This window comes from Xiphophorus couchianus, chromosome 8 (genome assembly GCF_001444195.1).
Source record: "Xiphophorus couchianus chromosome 8, X_couchianus-1.0, whole genome shotgun sequence".
In the NCBI taxonomy this organism is placed as follows: Eukaryota; Metazoa; Chordata; class Actinopteri; order Cyprinodontiformes; family Poeciliidae; genus Xiphophorus; species Xiphophorus couchianus.
The window spans coordinates 7744753-7769974 of record NC_040235.1 but is presented as its reverse complement, the minus strand read 5'-3'; the positions used below and the strand labels follow the sequence as shown (position 1 = coordinate 7769974).

The following is a 25222-nucleotide window of genomic DNA, read 5'->3' as shown; positions in this document are numbered from 1 at the left end:
CTTCAGTCTTGCAAAGTGACACAAAGTGTGAGCACATCTGGAAGGGGTTGGAGGTCAAAACTGTGGTAGAAGTTTGAAGAATTGTGTATGAAGAAGCTTTAAAGCTGCTAAACGTTTTTGTCCGACTGTTGGTTTGGGTCGATGACGGTCTGCGGAGCGGCAGGTCGAGCGAGGTGTGGCGAGGTTATCAATTATCCAGAGCGCAGTGGCACTCTGGCTTCCTCCAGATCTGGTGTTAAATTGAGTTGTCAGCGCCGTCTCTCTGATTCCCCTCATCACGCGAGCAGGCGGTGATGGCGCGTGACGGCTGCTTGCCGGAGCGCCTCGCCGGCTGCCTCCACGCATCTCGCCTGCAATTCATCAGCTTCTGAGCAAAGCCATCCAGCCGCAGCCTCCACGCCAGCGCATGCGGCGTTGCACTGGAGCCAGCCTGCCTACCAAGCAAAAAGGTGGGGGGAAAAAAAAAATCCTCGGATCACCTTCCAAAAATCCGACGTAGAGGACGGGCTGAGGTGGACTCTTGCCCCCGCGTCTGGTTGAGGGGGTGGTGAGTGTTTTGAACTTGAGGGTGTGTTTGTTTGTGCAGCGAGGAGGAAAAGACTGGGAGTGTGTGAAGTTGGGAAGTCGTGTTGAAATGAGGTCTCAGGTGAGGGCAAAGGATGTGAGACACGGAGCAGGGAGTCTTGGCACAGGACGGCGCTGAAGGGCACTGCAGCATTCAGCCGCAAAAGAGAGGAAGAGGCGGCAGAGGACAATCAGGTGACAGGAAGGAAAAAAGGGATAAGTGTAAAGCAGCAGGGCGCTAAGCTCTTGCACTTAAGTATTTATTTGTGATGAATAGTTATGGCGGCACACTTACAAAGCAGTTGTTTAATATGGAGACCAAGAAGCGACCAAGGGGACGTGCCAAAGTCTGCCCGGCCCGCCACCGAAAACACTTGCCGTCCCTTTACACTGTCTCTGCCTCTGAATTAAACATTAAACACCATTCTGAGATATTAACCTACTTATTGAAAAAAAGAAGCAGTGATTTATGTCGATTTGGTTGGCTCTCAATGCTGCCCAGCTGTCACTGCCGAGTCTGTAACCTAAATTATCCAGCGATCCTCTTTCACTGCGGTTTAGGGAATAAGCAGAGCTTTAACACTTCAAAAAGGCTCCTTTCTGCTAACTTGGAGCTCCAGCTTTATTTTTAAGTTCTGTAATTATTCAATCTTGGTGATAATGAGCGGCTTGTTGACCTTGTGGATGAAGAATATCTTCTTTTATCTCCACGCTTCATGTTTTCCAGGCTAATTTGAGAAAACAGTGCTTAATCTTTCATCAAACAAGCAGCAAAACATTGAGCCTTTGGATCCCCGGCACCGCAGCGGGAGAACCTCCCCGGTTAATGCGCAGCTTCCAGGGCCCCGGTGCAGAACTGGCAACGGGTCCGGCTGCCATGGATCAAACAGCCATAACCTCCTGTTCCAAAGATAAGCTGCAATCAGATCTGCGGGGGATCTTTAACCGGAGAGGGAGGGTGTTTGTGTGGAAAAGAGGCCGAACAGACGGGGGAAGTAAGCATGAAAAAGAGCAACGGGGAGGGAGGGGTGTGGATTCAGGCGAGTGTGTGCGTGGCGCTCCTCTATGGGGCCCCGTGGGGGGCCGCGGGCCGAGCCCCTGCGCTTAATTGGGCACTCAAATGTTACCAGGTCCCCTTCCCAAGCGACTTGGAGGGACACATGGCCAAAGCGAGGGAGTGTTGAGGAGAGAGGAAATGGAGCAGAGGGTTTAGCACCTCCTGTGGCCGAGTGTTTTTTAGCTTCCTCCGCCCGGCGAGGCGGGTCGGCGAGGCGGGCCGGGCCGACCTGGACTGGGGCATCGCAATGGGGCGAAAGGTGGAGGTTTCAGTTTCATTTCTGCACCCATTGAATTAGTAAAGGCCGTGGAAAAAGCTGAGAGATAAATATTAAAGACTCAATCAGACGTGTCCAAAAGTGAGGCGCGGGGGCCATTTGTGGCCCTTGGTCTGATTTTGTGCGGCCCCCTACTGCACTGCAAAAACACAAAATCTTACCAAGTATTTGTGGTTTAGTTTCTGGTGAAAATATCTTTGTTTCAAAATGCTTATTTAGCCGGTTTAAGAGACATAAAAACTTATTTAAGTAGCTTTTCAGTACAAGTCTCTTAGTTTTAACTTTTGTTAAAACTTGGTAATAAAAACATGAATACTTTGTGTTGTTCTTCACATTTTCCTGTATAAGAAAATCATGTTGGTAACCATTCTTACCCTGATTACAAATTAAAAGTCTCCATCTGCATCTACGGGCCAAATTTGTATCATTTTTTAATTGAACACTGCAAAAACACAAAATCTTACCAAGTATTTTTTTGGTCTAGTTTGAGAATATCTTAGTACACTAGAAATAAGACAAAACTACAGAACTTTTCAGCTTGTTTTAAGTCAATAATTTCTTAGTAGTGATGAAAAAGTTCTTCTTCCTTTGGCAGATTATTTCACTTTTAACAAGACATTAAAAAAAAGTTAAATCAGCCTAATTGAAATATTTAATATGTAAAATTACAGATTTGTTTGGAAAAATAAACTCTAAAATCCTGCATTAGTGCAAGTTGAGAAGAAATTCACATTTTTCAAGTGCATCAGAGCTTCCATAGTGCTAAAGGTTGTTTTTTAAAACGTAAAAACTAATTCAACTAGCCTACCTGTGTTACTTAACATGTAAAATTACAGATTTGTTTGAAAAACTAACGCTAAAAGCCACCAACATGATAAAATTTGTTTTTAAAAGAGTAACATTTTATTCAATTAGCCTAATTGAAATATTTAGTATGTAAAACTACAGATTTGTTTGGAAAAATAAGCGGTAAAATCCTGCACCAGTGCAAGATGGGTAGAAAATCTCATTTTTCCAGTGCATCAAAGCCTCCGCCATGCTAATCCCCTTTCTTATATAAATAGCTCTTTTGGTAGGGAAGGTATCTGCCGCATGGAGCTCTAACCCTTCTGTCCCTGAAGCTACAGCCAGGATAAGCTGCGTGTTGGATTGGCACATCGGGCTGCCTGGGGCCTGCTGCTGCGCTGGCCGACCAGTACAGATGGAGGGCAGGGCTGGGCAATGCCAGCTTGTCAGTCGGATTAAAACGACTCATTTATTCACTGAAGTACCGTGCAAAGCGACCGGGCCAAAGCGGGGTGAGGCGAAAAGGAGGGCGGGGGGATGCAGTCCTCTGCTCTCCGGTCATGCGTCCGCGTATCACTCTCCTGCCTTATTCCATCGCCTGCTTATCCTTCGAGGGCTGCCAGAAGCTATTACGGCGGTGTGCGGAAGGCGGACGGCAGGGTGGCAGCTCCCAGTGCCCTGGTGACAGATTGCCGCTCGGCATTGGCGGCAAAGATGGCGAGGGGTGGGAAGTGATTGGCTCTGACGCTCAGGAAGTGGGCACCGAGGGCTGGAGGAGGACGAGGAGGAGGAGGATGACAAGACCTGGCTGCGTGACCTTTTCTGACGACCGGGTTAGCGCGAGGGGCAGAGGCCTTTAGGAGCATGCTCGGCAGCGGCGGTCGCCGTGGCGATCCTGAGCCGAACACGGACGCGAGGGCAAGAAGAGGTGGCGGCGACACTGACATGTCTGGAAAAGCCTGCTGTCCCCGCAGAAACCTCGGCGAGGATAAGTAGAGGACGAACGGCAAGATTAGTCCAAGATTCACCTCTGGAGTTTCAGGGCCGCTGCCAACATCGGTCCTCAAAGTCAAGCGATGGCGGGGGGAAGGCACGAGAAACAAGATGGCCGATATGTCATAATAGTAGTCATAATAATATCATTAAGTGTTATTACACTGTCAAAAATGTTAACAAAACAGTAATTATTTCTCCCTACCTGAACTAAAGTGGAACAAGTAGGACCAACAATAAAGATTTCATTAAGCTTTATTACACTGTTATTAAAAATTCATCTTACATCAAGTGGAATAAGTAGCACCAGTTATGACGATGCCATTAAGTGTCATTAATATTATCTCTTACCAACATAATTTTTAAAGTTTAATCAGTAATACTTTTATAACAAATTTATGTCAGATCATGATCTAATGGTTAATGTCAAGTTGTCATAACAAAGACATTTTGAATAATGTCAACTTTGTATAAAAAGTGTCACGATTTACCGAATGACGCTTTATGAGAACAGTCATAAATATTCATAAAGACTTACTCATGTTTATGACAGGTGTTATGTCATGTTTATGACAGGTGTTATGTCATGTTTATGACAGGTGTTATGTCATGTTTATGACAGTGTTATGTCATGTTTATGACAGTGTTATGTCAAGTTTATGACAGGTGTTATGTCATGTTTATGACAGTGTTATGTCATGTTTATGACAGGTGTTATGTCATGTTTATGACAGATGTTATGTCATGTTTATGACATAACACCGGCCCGCCACAGTTTTTTATGTGGCCCTCTAGCTTCTAGTCTAAAAACTAAGTGTGCTTAAATATTATGTTTTCAATCAGATCAATGCAGTTTTTATCTGTTTACTGGGAAATTATATCAGTCAGTCCCTCCTGTTTATTGAGAATTATTGTAGAAATTATTGTTGTGAAAATCAACAAATCCCTGCAATTTTTTGCACTAATAATTGGGGGTTTATTGTAGATTTTTCTCAAAAATTGTTAAAAACTTTCTAACCTGTATTAAACAGCTGCCTCAGCCTTAACCGATGTCAGATTATAGTTCATAAATAAGCGCAAATATTTCCAAATTAGAACCACAAACACTTTGATTTTTATTGCAAAAAAATCCCAAAACGAATCACAAAATCCTGGAGGGACTGAAAATATGTTCAATATTATTTAACTTTAAGAATTCATTTATGTTTTAACAGTGTCTGAACAAGTTTTATCGATACATTCTGGTGCAACCGGCCCTTTAAGAGCATTCAGGAAGTCGATTTGGCCCAAAACGAAAATGACTTTGACACCTTTGACTTACAACAAGACAGTTTCTCCATAAGTAGTTCTTTTCCTTTAATATTACAAGCTACTTGTAAGCTAGTTCTGTCTCATTTCCAGTGTACTCAGATATTTTCAGTAGAAACTCGTTAAGATTTGTTGCTTCAGCTGCATAAAATGCATCCTAAAGGTAAAAACCCGCCAAAGTAGAAGCTCTGAACAGGTCTGGATCGCTGTGTTTCCAAGTGGCACACGCCCAGGTCAGTGACAGGCCAAGTCTGTGTACGTGTGTGCATGAAGGAGGGGGAGCTTGGAAGGGTTTTATCAGGTCTAATTACTCCAGATAGCTGTAATTTACAGGTTGACAGCAGGGAGAAATCGGCAAGATTCACACTTCTGCGGGTCAGCATCTGTCGCCATTACAGCGCCGCCGGTTGGCCGGTTGGTCGGGAAGGAACCGTAAACAACAAACGGCGTGTGACAGATTAGCATGGCGGGCTAAAGGACCTTCCACTGACACATCATTTCTCTCGCTCCGCGGCTCAGTTTGGCGGCAGCTGTCAGCGATAAAATGGAAAAGGCAGGAGCTGGGTAGGGTGGAGGTGGCTTTTGTTCCAGATCCAGAGATGTGGGTGGTGGAAGGAGGAGAAACCGGAGGAAGAAAATGAAAATGGAGATGGGAGGCAGGATTAGTTGAGAGTGACCTGTTTTAAAAGTCTGGCCTCACTTTTTAATGGAGTATTATCTGGAAATCCAGGGCAGGGCAACGTCAAACACTAGTTTTCCGCTGACTCTAATTACCCCGGCTGTTTCGTTTTTAGGTCTGCAGTACAAATTGCCGGTGTCATCCTGAAGAGGTAATTTTAGCTCCATTTGCATCAGCCTGTGTGGTACAGTCAGCGGCGCGCTGCTCTAAGCATTATCTCAGTACATCCAGTCCGTGGACACATTTGTTAAAAAGACCTGCAGCCCTGAACTTTCTGCTTCCTCCGGGTCGGTCCGGAGCCAGACTGGGCCGGTGGGTTCCCACCTCGTTTCCAACAAACAGCCTCTGTGATGGAAATATCCTGGCAAAAGCATTTCTCCCTGACCTTCGCCTGGAGGACGCTCTCAAAGTTGCAGGCGATCAAGAGTTTCGTCAACTTCCTGGAAGGAAAACTGAGACTTTGACGGAGAAAAAGAAACTGTCAATCAATTAAACAATTTAATTAATCACAAATAATCACCATTAATAAGCTAAGTCCAACTTTGTCAGCTTGGAATATACTGTAAATATATTTATATATATTTTTGTTTGTTTGTTTGTTTTTTTAACAGCAATTTTACATTTATACAAGTAGAAACAAACTAGTATGAGATATCTGATAGATAAGATATATTTTATTTTCTAGTTCGCCCCTTAAAGATGGCGCCCTGGGCAACTGCCATATAATGTTAAAGTTGGTTTTTTTTTCGGGAGCTGCAATGGAAATTTCGTTGAATTCTGTTCAATGACAATAAATGCTATCTAATCTAATATCAAAACCCGCCACTGTACACTGCAAAAACACAAAATCTTACCAACTAATTTTGGTCTAGTTCCTAGGGGAAATATTGTAGTGCACTTAAAATACGACACTTTTCAGAAAGGTACGGGAGTTTGGTTTAAGTAAATAATTACTTAATATTGATGGAGAAGTTCCAGTTCTATTAGCAGATTATTTCACTTATAATATGGGATTAAATGTCTTGTTAAAAGTGAAATAATCTGCCAATGGAACAAGTTCTTCTTTAACAACATTTTTAAGTTAACCAAGTCCTTCAGATCAAGATATTTGATTGAATAAATTATTTATTATTATGTTCGCTAGCATCTATTTTCCACAGTTTTTACACAGAGTTGGTAGCTAGTTCCATTTACTTGAGTAAAAAACTTATTTTTACTACGCTGTCTTTTACTTTTACTCTAGTACTACTCTTAGTTGAGGAAAATTTCTGGGTACTCTACCCCATCTGGCATCATGTGAGTAAGTTCACTGAAAGAAGAACAAGCTTGCTTTAACCAAAAACTAACACACTTGCAGTTTTTGTTAAAGTTTTTTAAGTTTTATCTTCAAAAAATATATATTTTACCTTATTTATACAAATTATTTTGATTTTTAAAATACCAACATTTCACATAACTTTATGTTTTGGTCCATTTTGTAATTTTAAATATTAAATTAAACATGTTTTGATCAGTTACTCAGTACTTCAGTCGCCTTTTTACCAAATACTTTTTTACTCTTGAATTACTTCTTGGAAGGCTACTTTTTACTTTTACTATAGTAAAACTATGTTAAAGTATCACTACTCTTACTTGAGTACAGTTTTTAGTACTCTACCCACCTCTGAATAAGTCAGATATGGAAACAACAAATGAATAACATCAAGTTTGTAATGTTAATAGTTCTGAAACAAGTTTTATTTTATTTAGAAGTTCAATATTTAACTTCTAAATAAGTCCTTTCAATCGGGTTGCTAGGTGACGGGCAGAGTTCCGCTGGGGTTGCTAGGTAACAGGCACTGTTTGCTGATTTTTCCGGAACTTTTTCAAACGGCTAATTTTCTAGACACTAAAAAATTTTTAACATACTGCCAAAAACTGGTTGATTGGTGGTTTTTTAAGCGCTTTGGTTGTTTTTAGAAGCAGTGGAAATCCAAACGGAAGTAAAAAAAAAAACGTGGACTTTTGTATGGTACGTCTCCTTTAAGAGACAATAAGTAGCACAAACGTTGTTGTTTTTGCCTGAAGTGAGCGAGGAGCAGCTGTGTCTCCATCCCCATCAGCGATTGCATCCATAATGCTCGCTGGTCGCGGGGTGAGTGTACGGGTCTGGCCTTGTCCTGTTCAATATCTAACGGCAAGCTGCCTGGTGGCTACCAGTGCCAACCTCCAGAGCCCCTCGGTGCCAGATGGGCACCCCAGGTCTGGTCCATTAGCGGGGCCCGAGCAGTGGTTAGAGCGGGCCTGGACCCCAGCCCTTCTGGCCGTCCCCTGGCACTGCCACAGGGCATGTCGTCCCGCCGCCAGCTGCCCAACGCAGGGTCAGACGATGCAACAGCCGCTGCCTACCTGAGTGCTGCGGGCAACCAGCTGCTGGTTCCAGCAAGACACGCTGTGAGGGAATAGGACAGGTCCGTTTCCAATGGGAAAAGATCTGCTTTTAATAAGTTTGTTTTTCTATTTGAAATCAAAATGTAATGTTATTAAAGTCTTAAATGACAGACACTATTCAGTATGTAGCAGCAACACTTTGTTTTTATAATAAAGACGACAGGAAACTGGGACAAAAGCCCAAACTGATTAAATAATTATCAGGAAATTCACCTCAAATTATCTTCAGGTTGTTATTGCGGGTAGACTCGGTTTGATTGGAGACCAAAATTGCAATATTTGTTATATTTTCAGCTGGTGTGGTTCACTTTCACACTGCACTGTGAAAAGAAGCAAAACTTGTGAAAAATCTTCTTTTAATTTCTAGTTATTTTTCATGTAAGAGTTTTCATAAAATTGCGTTATTCTATTCAACTGTATTCTTGAAATATTATGACTTTATTCTCATAATTTAAAGAAAGGAAAATGATAGCCTGACCCTATAAATCTGTCATAACGTTGGCCTGAATTCAAAGTCCAGATAAGAAGAAGTTTTAAAACACGTTTTTGAAACAAGATGGCCGCCCTGGAAATATTGGTGAAAAAAAAAAAAAACACAAACAGATTTTTAAAAAGTTAAATCTTTCAAAACCAAGAATTATCACCCAAACTTTATTTGTTTAAAAAATAAATACACAAATAGATTTAATAATAGTTTTGAGGTTTTTTATAGTTTAGTTTCTTTTTGTTGTGACTTTTTGTCAAATTTTTAAGAGTGTTCACTAGTTTTATTAGTCAAATAAAACTAAAGCTTAGTTTTCATTATGTTAAGTAGTAGTTTCAGTTTGTTTATACTCTGGTTTATGTTTTTGTGATTTTGTATACATGCTCAATAGAAGATACCATTTTCAAAACATTTATTCAATATATTGTTGAACAAACAACTGACTGGTGTTTTCTCCCAACTGTTGCTGTCGCCATTTTGCGGACTAGCGTTAGCGCCGCCAGGAGGATTACGGAGTGCCGTAATTTCCCTACAGTTAACAAAAACCGCTGGTAATGGAGAAAATAAAATAAAATAAAATAAAATGTCACATCGGTTTAAAAGGCTAGTAGATCGTTTCACAAAAACAATCAGTATGTTCTAGCTTGTTTTATGGTTTTACCCCTTTAATTACTGTTTTTATTTACCAAAAATGTTTTCTCAGTTTCAGTTTTCGTGACTTTGTCAGATTTAGTAACTATAATAACCATGGGGACAATGAGAATCCACTCCAAGATGGGGTTTTTGACCCAGAGAGTGCTTTTTACATGCTAACCAAGCTCTGGTCTTCCACCTTGTGTATTTATGAGTCGGGTTAAGATGTGGGGTGTTAAGGCATGTAACACATGTGTGGGTACCCTCCCTGAAGAAACAGAAAGCAGGAGGAAGGAGGGAGAGACATCCAGCACATCACAGGGGAATGTCAGTGTATGTCTGAGCAGCCTGTACCTGCCACAGGACCTCAGGCCTCTTTTAATTAATCATCACACAGGATGAATAATTCAGCCATTATCCCTCAGAATACATAGAAGGACTGGATTTTGTTCTGGAGTCGTTCGGTTATTATGTTTCCTTCAGATTGGGGACCATAGAAGAAGAAACCCCTGTGCAGTGCTGCAATAACACTCAAATATACCTTAAATATTGTATAGTACAAGCAAAAATAGTTGGGTAGTAACTGGTTAGATGTACTCACTAAAATTTACTTGAGTAACTTTATTATGAAGTATTTTTACTCTTACTTGAGTTACATTTCCGGATTTTCTACCCACTGAATGAGAAACAAATGACACACCTGCGGTTTTTGCTAAAGTTTCATAAGTTTTTTTTTAAAACTTAATAAAAAATAAGAACAGAAAAGAAACAAAAGCGTCATGTATTTCAGCAATAAGTGTCAAATAGATTATGATTGCAATTCAGTGAACCATGCAGCTCAACCGTAGCACAATTTAAACAAACACCCAGTTTGTGGCGAATATGATCTTTTTAAAAGCTGTGATGATGAACTTTTTATTTTATTCCAGTAGTGCTCACTGGTTTTCTGTTAAAACTTTGTGTAAACTGGTGTTCCTGCTCTGAATGCTTGTTCTGATGTTGTTCTCTGTCACCGTAACCTTTTTGCAGCGGGGAGCAGCGCCGCGTTTCCCCACTCAGGCCACATCAAGGGGAAAAGGCAGAACCCCTCTTTATGTACCATGTTAAGGAGAGAGAGGAAGAGGAGAAGTAATTACGATCTATTGGACGTAACCTGAACCCAGCACCCTGTAGTGACACATGGTGGTGGAACTATCATGCTGTGGGAAAGATTTCCTTTAAATGTTGGTGGAAAATTTAGAAAAACAATCTGACTGAGCAAAGAAGAATTTACAGAAATGCTTGTTTAAAGTCAAGGTTAGGTTTAGGGCTGAAACGATTAATCACAAGTCATCGCAATTTATTGATTATTGAAATATTCATCAACTAATTTAGTGATTGATTCATCTTTAACTGGAACATACAGAGATCCATTAGCTGACAAAAACCTCACATTGAGATCAGCTCCACCTTCTTCAAATCAGACAGAATTGGTGTCAATCAACTCGACGACGTTTGTGCTGCAACAACTTTTGTTTGTGCTGCTTTTCTTTGAAGGTATTAATGAAAGTTCAAAAGTCAAAAGGTCAACCAGCCTCCTCACGTTACTTAAATCAAATAAAATTGGCGTCAAACGTTTGTGATGCGTTTGTTCAGCAAACATTTTCATTTGTGCTGCTATTATTTTAAAGATGCTAATAAAAAGGAGGTCAGAGGTCATCAGAGGTCAACCAGCTGCCGCATTTACAAAATCTAACAAATTTGATGTCAAACAACTCGACTACATCTGTGCAGCAAAAACTTTCGTTTGTGCTGCTTTGGCCTTGAAGATATTAGTGGTGACGTCTGGAAACCTTTTGACTTTTAAACTTTTATTAATACCTTCAAAGCAGAAGCAGCACAAACCAAACATTTTGCAGCACAAATGTAGCTGAGTTGACTGACACCAGTTTTGCCCAATTTGAAGAAGGTGGTTGGGGACGGTTGACCTTTCATAACCTCTGGAAACGTTTATTAATTTATTTAAAATGATGGCGGCACAAACAAAACTTTTACGTTTGACACCAATTTTGTTAGATGTGAAGACGGCGCAGGGGACCAGCTGCACTCAGGTGTCAGATTCCCTCATTCTGAGCAGAGCAACTGAGGGGAAACTGTCAGGTGAGGCCTTAGCAGTCGGCGGCGCAGAAGGAGCGCTAAGTCGACAGCTAATTTCCGCCGCGGCGACCCGCCGGGCGCCGCCGGTCTCCAGAGGAAACCCGAACTCCGATGCTCCTCCATGTCCTGTTAGCGTCTCCCGGAACGGAGCGAACCGCGCTCTAAATACATTTCATTATCATCGCCATGATTATATCAGTAATTGTGTGCACTCTGTAACGCGGTGCAGCAGCAGCCGCCTCCTGCTGGGAAGGCTGAATGATTAAAACATGCATGGTGAGCCATGCATCAAAACGTCCCAGCAGGCTTCCTCACCAGATCCATGCAAGCGGCTGCCCTGACGCCCGGCGCTGGCAGGCTGCAGGATGCGGTCTGCTGAGGGTTGAAAGGCTGAGGAGGATCCTGCAGGCAATAACAAGACAGCAGCTGGACTTCAGAGGTGCAGAGGATTGACCCGAGCCGATCCCATCCATATCCATAAACCCACCCTACATAACCTATGCACCTTCAGACACGAGTCCAGCCTAAATAATTCCTCCAGCACACAATCCTGAGGTTCAAACCCGGCTTCTTCCATCTCCATGTGCGGCTGACAGCAGAGGATAAAGTTTTTGTGACAGCATTTGATGAATGTTTAATCCGACATTCATACTTTTCCCCGGGCTGGGACCGGGTCCCAAGTCAAAACCCACTGCAGACACTCACAGCAGCAGGTGTGTGAAATATTCATCCACGACACGCTTCATTAAGAATGAAACACGCCGTTCATTTATTTACTCCGATTATCGAAACAAAAGACAGAAAATGGAGGGATTAAAACATGGTGGGTGTGCGATTCCGTGTTTGTCTCGCAGATTTGTAGCGATTTGTTTTGTGACAAATAACTCTGCCTGTCGTCTTGCTGAGAGTTTACAGCGAACAGGGGGCTTAAACAAATCACCGTCTGCGTCAGATACTCCGTTCTGCAGCGCCGTGACCTTTGACCGGTCCCACAAAGCGAGCTGACGTATGGACTCAGCCAGCAACAGAGAACCGGATAGTTTCTTACTAATTAATGACATTTAATGATCTCTCCTGACGAGAAGGGGCTGCGCTCGGACAAATGAAATGACTGATGTCGCGGCTGTCAGAGTGACAGCGCCGCTCCGGCGTTCGTCTCCGCTAACGCTGAATGGATGTGACACGCTGATGACATAATTTCCCAATGGAGATCATTAAAGTTTCATCTGTTCTAATCTAATTACAGTAAAAGATATTCTCATCTTAACGCAGAGTCTTCGTGAGAGCTTCAAGAAAACACCTGAATGACATGAATAAGATTAAAATAAAATAAAAACATAGAGTATATGTCACCAAGGCTGTTGGAAATGTGCATTTAGCACATTTAACTCGACTGGAAAGGCTTTCGCTTAACGTTTTTACCATTCTTACAGAAGCTCATTTATGAGGTCAGACGCTGATGTTGGACGAGAATGCCTGGCTTACAGCCAAAGTACTGAAATCAGCTCTCATTAGCTGCGTTTCCATCGATTATATAATTGAACAATTTGACATTTTGAAAATAAATTTGCTTAATAGACAAAAATAAAAAAATTTTCAATAAAATTTTTTTGCACTAGCATGAGGTGGTTTCTTGGCCGTATCCAAATTAACGTATTTCGCAAAACTGCAATGGAATTTTTTTTCTCTCGCAGTTATCAGATTAATCTGATACATTTTCCAGATTAAAAACAAGGAAGTTTCAAAAGTAGACAATTTGCTTGAAATATCTCAATTTTTTTAGATTCATCTCAGAAATTGTCTAGAAACAAACGAGGAAACTTCTGCATTTGAAAAGTTGCTTTTTTTAAAAATTTGGGAAAAAAAATTAAGTTCTTTTCTTGAAAAATGGAAAGTTTAAAAGAGTCAAAGTCATGTGATCAACAATCGGATGTTACTATTGGCTCAAACCACAAAGAAGAAGATGACAGGAAGTAGACTGAAGATGTTTTTTAATGTCTCATCACATGAACAAACTTATTCATGTGTGATTTTAATTGCATTTCTTATTCAATGGATACATTGAAATTGGAAATTGTGTTTTTTCGACATTAGTGGAAAGTTTTATTCCTATTTATATTATATAGCCAGGTACAACTGCTGTCGAACAATTAAAGCTGCTCTCCTGCAAACACACACATTGTTGACCATAAAGGTCGCGCTATATCTGTTAACCTTTAATGTGTGCATCCAATAAGTTTAATAGAAATGTGGCCTCAACATATTGCTTTCTTTTCCTCCATTATTTTGTATATTGATGCACACAGGTCAAAGGATGAACATTTGTATAATAGAGGTCATACATACTAATGTTGTTACATCAAAATGTAAATTTTCATTGGATTTGCTGTTATTTACATACAAAAACTAAGGAAGCAAAAATGATTAAGTCTTATTAAATTTATTGTTGTATAATTTAAAATAAAGAAGCAGATGAATAAATTATTATAAAGACTCAGAGGAGGGGTAGATCTAAATAAGTTTGTACTTCTTCCCATTCCTTTTCAAGTATGTAAATTACTATAATGTTGTTTCGATTATCTATCGGGGTATTGTGTTTATTTTCATTACTTATTACTTTATAAATAAAGCAATAGTTTAGTTTATTTAAATGATTAGATAATTTAAATAAATAAAACATTGAATTGAACTGTACTGCTGAATAACAGAGTATTGCTTGGCTGATTGAGAAGCTAAATGTAGCTAAAATCCGTACAATCCTCATTTTTAAATCACTTATCAAAATATACCAAAATATGCTTTTGCTACATAAATTTCTGTTGTTGCATACAAAATACTTATTTGGAGAAAAAAAAAAGTGTTTATAAATATTTTACTAGTAGTTTCCGCTTACCCGCCCGTTTATGACGACGTCACTTCCGCTTCCTGGTAAAGATGGCGGCCGCCAGTCCGCCTGCCTGTGCTACCCCGGAGTCTGGAAACGTTGCGATAAAGACGGAGCCTTTAGACGGGGATGATGCGCCGCCCACGCTGCGGGACGTGCCGGTTCGACGCGACCCGGTGGTGCCGCTGCTGTCCCCGGTGAGCGGGCCGCAGCCGCTCCGCTGGTCTCCGGATCACCGGCTGTCCGTGTGCACCTCCAGCTCCCTGTCCGTGCTGGAGCTGCTCTACGACATCCACAGCAGCAGACTGGACCTGAGCCTCAACCGAACCTCCATCCCTGTCCCGACCCAGACCCACAAGCTGCAGGTGAATAAAAAATATTCAGCTGTTTGAACCAGAAGCTGCAGTTCGATGAGAGAAATGACCAAAACAAAACAGCAAAAAATAAAGTTGTTGCTTTAGGACGTAAAAAAACAACATATTCATATATTTCCATACGTCCTTTGTGATTCTGGCTGCTTGATTTAATTTCAACATATTCTGTCACATTTCGCAGTGATACAGTTAGTTTCTGTTTATTGTAAAGAACAACAAAAAGAGTCAATTTCCGTCCAAAACAAAACAAAAAACTAAAATTTTTAGATTAATCTCAAAAATTTTCTAGATAAAAAACAATCAAAGACACTACTGAGTTCAAAAAGTGAAAGATTTGCTACAAAATAACTCTGAAATATTTAGATGAATCTCAGAAGTTAATTTCCTTGAAAAAAGTAGAAAATTTCTGAGTTTGAAAAGTTTAAAATTTACTTTAAAAAAAAGCCCAGAAATGTTGATATTAGTCCCAGAAATATTCTAAAAATCAGCAGAAGAAATCTCTCATTTTCAAAAGTTTAATATTTGCTAGAATAAACTTAATATTTCAAACTAAATATGTAGCAAAAAGCTAAATAATTAGTTAGTAAAACAAATACTAACTAAATGCTGTATACTAACTAAAAACCATATTATTTAGTATTTACTTAGAACTAAATACTAACTAAATAGTAGTATTCTGTGCTAACATGCTAAATATTTAGTTATTAAATTATATATTTAGTTTGGAAAGCAAATATTTAGCTTGAAAATGAATTGCATAGTTCAGTAAATAAATATTTAGTCAGCAACATATTTAATTTGGAAACTAAATGCGAACTTTGACTAAATGTTGTGCCTTTAACTCTCGTCTTTATAAATGTAGGTATAACATGGTGAAAATATGACTTTAAAAAATAAACACCCACATTTTTCTCTGCAACAACTAAATAAACCAAATTATTAATGTTCATTTTTTACAGTGTAACTTTCCAAACTGTTTAAGAGTAAAAGTAAAATTTGCTGATAAAGAAAATTTGGACATTAACTTCCTGGTACATCTAGCAGTATTTAACTGTGGTCGTTTGGTTGTTTTGATCGTAAGGTCGGACCGCCAGATGAGCTGTCGCGTGCTGTAAAGAAGTTCTCGTTGGATCCGGACCCGACTGTGCGGCAGGTCTTTCTGGCGGACACGGTGATCAACCCATCAGTCGGGGTTCACAGTGGGATGAAGTTCGCCAGCTGGTCTCCGCTGGGCTGCGACTCCTGCGGCCGCTGCCTCCTCGCCTGCCTAACGCTCGATAACCGACTCACCGTTCACAGCAGCCGCGGCCACCTGGAGTGGAAACTGCTGGCCGATCTTAGCGAGAATTACGGCGAGCGGCTAAAGGAGCGAGGCTACGCCAAGAAGGATAGCAACCCCCCGCAGGCGGACCTGTTGGACCTCGCCGAGCTGCAGCGGCGGTTCCGCATGCAGACCCCTTTAAAGATGGAGTGGTCGAGCATTTATACCATCAAAAAGGTCCAGGCAGACAACAGCTGCATGGATGAAGAGATGGTTCTCCTCGCCGTCCTGATGGAAAACGGCGACCTCGTTTTGTGGAAGTTCGTGCTGCCGTTCGCGGACGGCGACGACGTTGTCTTCTACGACCTCATCGAGTCCGGCGTGAGCAGACCCAGCGACTTGGCGTGGTGGGAGTACGAGAACGGCAATCAGCGGATGGGAGGGCTAATCGTCGGCAGCGAGGTTGGACCCGTCGAGATCATGCCGGTCAGCCTGTCGAAAGTGAAGGGCTACTGCACGCTCCGGCTCCCCGTCATCCTGTGGAAGGAGTGCGACGAGATCGCAGTGGAAAACATCCGGTGCTTCCCGGTGATCCACCCGATCCATAAAACCAGCTGCAGCCTCATCGTCGCCTCAAGGGGTTGCTACATCTTCTGGTGTTTGCTGATGGTTTCACCAGACGGACTCAACATTCACAATTCCCACATAACGGGACTCAACTCGCTGCCTGTCGTCTCCTTGGCGGTCAGTCAGCATGAAGTCGCGGTCTACTCCTGCTCCATGGACGGTTGGATCAAAAAACTGACGCCGACGTTCACGGAGAGCTCCGTTATCTTCAAAGTAGAGGACTTGGTTCAGCCAGAGACCCTTACGGGACGGCGGATACACGGGATTGCCATTAGCCACAACGGCACATACTTTGCTCTGGTCAGCACCGCGGGGATTGTCAGTAGCTTCCACCCTATCCACAAGAACTTCCAGATCCACTTCCTGACGCTGAAAACTCCTGAAGCGGCTGCATCGCTCCTGCTCAAGTCCCCTGAGCAGAACCTGTTCAAAACGGCGGACTTGCTCGACCTGGTGAAGTGGCAGGTCCTGAAAACCAAACGCGTCCCTGCGTCGCTCCAGGAGGAGCTCGACCGCAAACTCCAGGAAGTGGACTCGCCGTACTTGTGGCGCATCAAGCTCTTTTTGGCGCGCGTTCTTCACCTGACCCTGCAGGTGCCGCGCACAGAGAACAAATGGAAACCCAGGCGGACGGCGGTCAAGGTGTTGGTACAAGATGAGGAAGAGGACGAGGAAGAGGCTGTTGAGGGGGTGGAAGGCGAGGCTGGTGGAGTTGAAGGGGAAGCAGAGGCCCGAAGGACCGAGATTCAGACTCTGATGGAAGCGGCTGAGACGCATCTGATGAGGGATCACATGAAGAAGGTTTTGGGCGTCGTGTATCTCAACACCTGGGTGCCTCAGAACATCTGCATCCCCACCTGCGGCCTGATGGACTACCTGTCCAGGGATCCCAACGACAAAGATTCAGAGGTACGCACTTGTTTTTAATGCTCATTTTTGCACTGATAGGAATATTTTCAGTGATTAACAAGTCGCTAAAAGGGTTTTCTTATGTAAATGTGAACTTTAAATATTTTTTTTATAATGTTATTCTGTCGTCAAAAACGGAACTAGAGTGTTTCCTTGATTGAAAAAAAAAAATCTTTTAATCTCCATGGCAACCATTTAGCAGTGCAAAACGTCTGGGTGGGCCTGGCCCCGCCTTCAAGGCGTAGCTCCTCCCCCACTCAGCTCCTTCAGACTAGCCAGAAGCAATTAGCAAACACCTGGTGGAACGCTGAGCAACACTGGTAAAATTGTTGTTAAAGGGTTAATAGAGGAGCCATGTTGGGATGACTTCCTGAAGACGGAGCTTCAGAAAGAGCAGGAGTTTCTTAAAGAGACAGAGATCCGATTTAAAAGCATTAAATTTATTTAATTTATAAATGAAATGTGATAAAAATACCCATTTTATTACGACTGTAGGTAACGTAGTTACTTGATTGTGCGATAAAATGTGTCTGGAAAATATGTGACACTGCCCCTTTAAATTCTTCATTGGCTTTCTGGTTCAGTGCTTTTCAAAGTGGGGAGCCAGCAGGGGGCGCTACAACGACCTCAGGGAAAAAAATTAATCCAATATAATTTTTAGGCAGAAAATATGAATAAATTTTTATCTTAAAATCTATTTTTCAATCATCACTATAATCAGCTTATTATTGTATAAATAGAAACTTTTTTAATCTTTATTATTATTATTGGATGACAATGAACTAATTTCAACTTTATTGTTGCTACGAATTTATTCTCGTATTACAACTTTATTCTGGTAATTTTTTATTTCTCATATCATATTTTTGAGTTTATTATTGTACAACTTTATTCTCAGTATTATGACTTTATTCTGGTAATGTTACGACTTTTTGTACAATTATGAATTCATTCTTGTATTATTTTGAGTTAAAAAACTCAACTTTATTTTCATAATATTATAACTTTATTGTCCTAGAACATTAACACACACTAATTAGAATTTTGTTAGCAAAAAATAAAAAACAAAATATTTTTTCTGTTCCATTTAAAAATAATAATCATGGGAGTTTTACTATTATTATGTTTTGTTGGTGAAATGTCTGAAATATATGAATTTATCTTTATTATGTTTTTGTTTTGTATCAGTGCTATCAGAGCTTCAGGAACTCGTGAACCTGAGCTGCGGTTCTGATAAACTCTGCCGGGTTTTTGGCTCCTCCAGGTTCTGATCGGCCACATCCGGAAGAAGCTCAACAAGCAGACGTTCCCGGAGCGCTGCAGCCTCTGTCAAGCCCCGCTGCCCTTCACCGACTGCAAACAAGCCGCCTGCGAAAACGGACACGTGTGGCTCAGGTCCGAACGACGGTCTTTAAAAAAATAACGGTTTCATTTCCCCTTCCTTCAGAGGGACGCGTGGGCGCTGCTGCTGCTGCTGCTGCTCCGGGAGCCTGACAGTTAGGACACAAACCGAATCTTAATGCCAAATTCTTCCTCTGACAGTTTATTTATCCTCGGAGAGCGGTAATCAAGCTGCCCACCTTTTGATATTTACTCAAGCGTCGCTCTCATCTCCTCATAAATATCATCCGTCAGCCGTTCCTCCTGCTAGCACATGGCGCCTCTGCTGGGCACGCCATCCCATCTCCTCGCCCGTCACTCGCACATCCTCCAAACTTTCTTTTTTGTTTTCTTTCTCTCTCTCTCTCTGTGTGTGTGTGTGTGTGCGTGTCGCTGTCCCTTCCTCATGTATTTGTGGCGCTCTCCTCCAGGTGCGTGTTGTCATACCAGGCCTGCCAGACGCTGACGTTCAGACGCTGCCTCCTGCAGGATTGCATTGCCAGACTGCCAGAGCCTGAGGGTAAGCGCCACTTTCCATCCTCCTCCTCCTCCGTTTCGCAGGCTTGTCACCCTCAGCGACAGCCTTCGCCCCGCGCCGGCGCTCAGATCCACGCCTGGCATGTCGGGTTTCCACCCGCTTGAGGAGTTAATACCTAATAACCAGCGACCGCTTTAGAAATCAGCCTCATTTGCTCCGTTTCTGCGTCCCTTTTTTCTTTAATTTAGTTTAATTTAGCCACATTTTTTAAACATTTATTGTGTCGTTTATCATCTTTTGTGATAAATTTCTTATCTTTAGAAGATTCTGATTAATTGTTGTCAAGATTACTTCCAGTCAATAATGTTTAAAACTCCCCAAAACTGTCCATATTGTTACTTTTACTATTTTTCTCCACTGCTTGATCAATTCGAGTATCAATTAATAAGAAAATATGATTATTGTGTCCTAAAGAAGCATATTACAAAATATTATTAATTTTTTAACAATAATTTGATATGATGAAATACAGATAAAACGCATTAAAACACTTACTACTTCGTATTTTAACAGTATAAATCCCAAATATACAGTAAAATGTATGATGAGATTTTGATTGATTGTTGTCATGATAAATTCCAAATAATATTTAAAATCCCCCCCAACTGTCCATATAGTGTTAGTTTTACTATTTTCTTCACTATTTGAGATGTATAAATAAATATAAAAAATATGATTAAATGCAGTTACTGTTGCATTTTAGTCTTTATGTGACTCATGTCCTAAAGAAAAATATTTCAAATTGTTTTTTAGCAATAATTTATGCAGGTAGTGCAATAAAACACTTATTACTTCTTATTTTAACATTATAAACACTAAATGTATCTTAATATGTGCAGTGGAAGCCATCTTGGCGCTACCAAAGAAGCTAACACCTACAGTTTTACTTGTCTTCGCACTCGGGGTTTCAGCCAATCAGCATCGAGGAAATAAACGCCGTTCTTGGATTGGCTGCTAGCTTATAGCGCGTCAGTTAGCATATTAGCTAGGTACGGTAGCTAAATAAAATAATTATTTAAAAACATTTTGTTTCTACTCGGGTTCTCTTTGTTCGATATGAAAGTTTTAGTTTGAAAATCTGAAAAACTGTCTTCAGTCAGAGGGCTCTTCTAATGCGCTGTAGCACAGACAGTTACAGGAGATCCTTCTATCACTATCTTCAATAACTCTTTGAAAAATTCTGAATTAAATTGAGCTACAGCATTTAATTTAAATTTGGGAACAATAAAGTATTTTTGAATTGAAATATTTAGGTAACTAAATATTTTTGATGGAAAAAATTGCAAAATGTTGATAACTTTAAGTTTTCTCTTCAGATCTTCATTTGCAGAAAGCCAATATTTTTATTTTTAAAATACTTGTTTCGTTTTTGGGAATAAATTAAAGAACTCTGATCTTAATTCAGCATCTTAAACTACATGTTTGCTCTTCCAGTAATATATTTTTAATTATTTTTTCCTCCATCCCTGCAATTTTCACTGACAGGAGGCAAATTAAAAAACATCTTTTATTTGCCGCAAAGGGGAAATTTAAGTGTAACAGCAGCATCAAATAATATATTGTACAAGGAAACAGTGCAGTTATTAGAAATAAGAATATCAGACTTGTGATTTAAAAGAGAATGTTTTTATCTTTTATCAACCAAGTTTTTGGCCGAATAAAGTAAGAATGAGCCACATCCTGTTCATGTTACATGTAAAACATCAACCAGCCAAACTTTAGGGCCTTGTTATGTGTTTTAGGTCATTGTCAAATGGGTAGAAATAACAAATTTAAACTGTGTTTGCAATTTTAATTGATAAATAACCAAAAATCAATTAGAAATTGAACACCACTGGTTTAAATTGGAAACAGAGTATATATAAAAATATTTTCATTTGGTTTCTAGTGCAAATATCTTAGTAAATAAAAGAAAACTAACTTATAAGTAACTCTTCAGTGAGAGATAGGAGCTTGTTTTAAGGAAATAATACCTAAAATCTTGAAAAATACCAGTGAAATAATCTGGTTTTTGTTTTTTTGCAGTACTCATCAACTCTTAAAATATAAAATGTTTCTTACTGTGGAATAATTCACGTTGTTTGGAGCGGCCATCTTTGTTCATAAATAATTTTTTGTTTTTTTTAAATGTGCACTTCATATCAGATTCCAATCATTTTATGCTTTAAACCTGTAAAGTTGTCAGATTTTATGTTTAAAATGTGTGAAATATTTATCTGTGACTTCAGTTAACAGTTTTATTGCTCCGTTTGGTGGACAAACTTCCTGTTTTACGGTTTCCTGTAATAATTTCTTGTGTTTTTGCTTCAGATCCGGAGTGGATAAAGAAACTGCTGAAGGCGCCCTGCCTGCTCTGCGACTCACCCATGATCTGAAACGAACCTTCACACCTCAAGTTTACTCAAAATTACTGCTTTAAAGTCTTTATTTTTGATACATATAATTTATTTTATTAGTTGATATAATAAAAAAAGACCCTTTATTAGTTGTTGGTTTGGTTATTTCCTTGAGAATCTGCTGCTTTAAATGAATGTTTTACCTCCAACTTTGCAGCTCTTTTTATTATTTTCCTCCTTCATATTAATTCCCCCATGCAGGCGCCGTGTTTGCAGTAGGAAAGTTTAAAATGCGCCCTGCGACAGACTGGCGACCTGTCCAGGGTGTACCCCGCCTCTCGCCCGGAACGTAGCTGGAGATGGGCACCAGCAACCCTCCCGACCCCATTAGGGACAAGGGTGAACAGAAAATGGATGGATGGATGGAAGTTTAAAATGCAGTTATATGTGGAAGTCTTTATTATATCAGTTGGACTTCAGGGGCACCATAAATAAGCTCCCTCATTTTCCTCGTGTTGACTGTGTTTCTAAACCTTTGGTGCAGTTTTTATTGCGAGTTAGTGGAACTTGCTCTCCAAGTCCTATTTTAGTATTTCTCTTTTCTTTTTGTTTGAGCGTAACAAATAATACGGTGTGAATAATATATACTCTATAAAAAAAAGAAGAAGCTTGGCATACCTTCTTTAATTGGCACTGTAAAACAATTTTGCGGCTTTGGGTGGAGGAGGAGGAGAAGTGCTGGCGCTCAGTCATTCCCTCAGATGAGGACTTCCGCTAATGTGAACGCAGAAGAGACGGAGCGGCGAGGCGGACGAGACGAGCAGGAAGAAAAGGGGAAAGTGCGGTTAAAAACGCGGCGCGTCCTCTCCCGTGGGGACGCCGCCCGTAATGAGATTCAGCCGTAATGAGGGACAGAACATGGAGCCAGATGTGATTCTAATACTAATCAAGGAGGGGAGTCGGGTCACAGAGCGTATTGTTCAATACGATTAACCCTTTATCGCCGTTTGGACGGGGCTACAACCGGTGATCAGAAGAACGGGACGATGGATTTTACTGGGATTTCGTTTGATAAAACACTGAGAAAACGCAGCTTATAAAGTAGTTTTGGTCTAGAATTTAATTCAAATATCTTAATACAGTTGAAATAAGACAAAACTACCTTACAAGAAACTTTTTAGTAAGGTATAGAAGCTTCTTTCTATATTCATTAATGTTTTTGCACAAAATCATTCTTTGACTGGTCAGTTCTGCCTGTTTTACTGCGTCTTGTCACTTTAAATTCAAATTAGCTGCTGCTGGCCACGCCCCCAGCTCAACGTTTACACTTGCACATGAAAATGGCTGCAAATAGATGCGCTCCTATACAACCGTACATCTTTGAAAAACAGAAGTGGAGGCTTATGAACAACCAACAGGAATGCAGCAAGTGGTTTCTGAATGTTCAGTCAACAACAAAACACTTGTCTTTTCCAGCAGCCATTGTACAGCGCATACCGTGGTAAAACCAGCCAACCAAACGTGCTGAAATTTAGCTTACGTTGCTAGGTAACGAGCAGAACTCATGGCGTTGCCAGGTAACAAATGGAACCCTGCTGGGGTTGCTAGGTAACGGGCAGTGCCTGCTGATTTGTGACGCAATAATGCGAAGAATTGTGAAATGGTTCATTTTCTAGATGCCAAAAAACATTCTGGATGTTTTTTTTTTAAACAATAAGACATTTTTTTAGAAAAGCTCAAAGTACAAAAATGTGTCAAATGTGATTTTGGGCCATCATCTTACTATCTTGAGAAAACAAAGTTTGGTTTCTTGAGATTAACTAGTTACTTTGAGAAAACATTTGAGACATTAACCTGATAGAAAACCAACAGGAGATTAACATATTTCAAGAAAACGTGACATGAACTCGTTATCTTGAGAAAACCATCAGGAAATTAATTCGAGAAACAAGAAATTAAGTTGTTAACTCAAGAAAACCATTGGGGGAAAATACCGGTTGCCCCGTGAAAGTATTTTTGTCCAGAACAGCTGGAGAGTGTGATTTCTGCACTGCAAAAACACAAAATATATCAGGATTTTGGTCTAGTTTCTAGTGCAAATGTCTTTGTACACTTGAAATACGACAAAACTAGCTTACAAATAACTTTTCAGCAAGACACAGGAGGCCTGTTTTGAGTCAATAAATCCTTAATATTGATGAACATGTTCTAGTTTCATTGGCAGATTATTTCACTTATAACTTGGGAAAAATGTTTTGCTGTAAGTGAAATAATCTGCCAATGAAACAAGTACTTTTGTCATCAATAACCTCCCATATCTTGCTGAAAAATTCCTTGAAAGTTAGTTTAGTCTCATTTCAAGTGTACTATGTATTTGCAGGAGAAACCAGATGGAAATAACCTGGTGAGACTTTGTGTTTTTGCCGCGTGAAGGCCTCCTGACGGTTTTGTAATCAGGCCGTCAGGTGGGATCGCTCCGCTGTTTGTTTGTCGACTGGAATCATCGGCTCCTCAGGTTGTTTTGTTGCTGTCGCCGCTTCAGGTGGAGACCAGCGAGGGTTACATCCTCCTCCTGCTTTAATATAATAATCCGTCAAAAAAGCGTCTCTACTTGTAATTACCTGACTCCCCCTCCCTTCTTCCTCTCCTCCACCGCCTTTGCTCTCGAGACTTCAAACAGGCGAATCTTCTCTTTGCATGCAATATTTATATCCTTTATGTCAGTGGCTGGAAGACATGAAACATTCATGACACCTTTTCACACCTTAATTTCATGTGATATTCCTTTTGTTTTGTTTAGACTCAAATTTGAACATGATATGTCCCGTTGTATTCTCCTGAGGGGATCAGTTCATGTTGTTGCTCCGGTATATTTCAATTGAAACACGGCGGAGGCGGCTTTCCGTCGCCGTGACAACTCCTACGAGTCACCAATCGATCCTATTGCAGATCGATGAATGATTTTTATTGGAGAAACAAGTTAAGACATGGCTTAAACACTTTGGTGTTGACACTACCAAACTTACTAATTAAGTGACTTCTGGAGGATAGTGGCTGCACTGGATTTTATTCAAGTGAAAGGGGACTGAAAACAAACGCATGCCGCACTTTTCAGATTTTTATTTTCACAAAATCTCGTTTGTGGTTGTGATGTGGCAAAATAAGAAACATTTTAGTCACTTATTTTATCTGCAGGTTTATATTTTTTTGGTTTGGACGATCATTACATTTTACCGATTGTTTTTGCAAATCCTAAAATCGACCAATTAAATGTAAGTTTTAATCAGTCTGCTTGTCTTTTGCTGAGCTTCTTCAAACATTTCCTCTTTTATTCTCCTCACAGGCGCAGGTATCATTTCACCCTGTGATTCCACGTCCTCTGTTTCAGTTACTATATTTGAGTAGCATCCAGACGGAAAACACATATTCCCTCAGCTGCAAACATGTCTGTCTGTAAAGTTTGAGCCCAGAAATACACTCCGATAATCACGGCGGTGCAGAAACAACCCGTCTGTCTCCCTTCGTTCCCTCCCTGAGGATTCCTTCCCCTCTTTCTAAAGTCGTCT

At 40.7% G+C, this 25222-nt stretch overlaps 1 protein-coding gene and 2 long non-coding RNA genes across 4 annotated transcripts in view; 2 read left to right on the top strand and 1 right to left on the bottom strand.

Moving 5' to 3' along the window:
• The window catches only part of LOC114150127 (uncharacterized), a 30996-nt gene extending 16631 nt beyond the window's left edge, over positions 1-14365 (bottom strand). Inside the window, exon 1 of the long non-coding RNA XR_003596675.1 lies at positions 14241-14365. This is a non-coding gene — a long non-coding RNA (uncharacterized LOC114150127). The remainder of the gene's footprint in view (positions 1-14240) is intronic.
• Positions 4847-8434, top strand: LOC114150128 (uncharacterized). The gene is made up of 3 exons (XR_003596676.1): positions 4847-5096; positions 8389-8391; positions 8425-8434. It is a non-coding gene; the product is annotated as an uncharacterized LOC114150128 (long non-coding RNA).
• Positions 14247-21805, top strand: gtf3c4 (general transcription factor IIIC, polypeptide 4). Of its 2 annotated transcripts, XM_028026352.1 has the most exons (5): positions 14247-14596; positions 15687-17402; positions 18667-18797; positions 19214-19302; positions 21631-21805. In XM_028026352.1, the coding sequence occupies exons 1-5, from the start codon at positions 14282-14284 to the stop codon at positions 21693-21695; spliced, it is 2316 nt and encodes a 771-aa protein (XP_027882153.1). In that variant the 5' UTR covers positions 14247-14281; the 3' UTR covers positions 21696-21805. The 2 variants fall into 2 exon arrangements, with proteins under 2 accessions (XP_027882153.1, XP_027882152.1); XM_028026351.1 differs by lacking the exon at positions 21631-21805 and having other exon boundaries at positions 14282-14596; positions 19214-19941.
• Positions 21806-25222: the final 3417 nt, after the last annotated feature.

Excerpts from the sequence above, each read along its gene's own strand:
- gtf3c4 (XM_028026351.1), top strand. The coding sequence starts at position 14,282 with ATGGCGGCCGCCAGTCCGCCTGCCTGTGCTACCCCGGAGTCTGGAAAC. Across the intron at positions 14,597-15,686 it reads CCCAGACCCACAAGCTGCAG|GTCGGACCGCCAGATGAGCT; the intron begins GTGAATAAAAAA and ends TTTGATCGTAAG. Across the intron at positions 18,798-19,213 it reads AACGGACACGTGTGGCTCAG|GTGCGTGTTGTCATACCAGG; the intron begins GTCCGAACGACG and ends GCTCTCCTCCAG.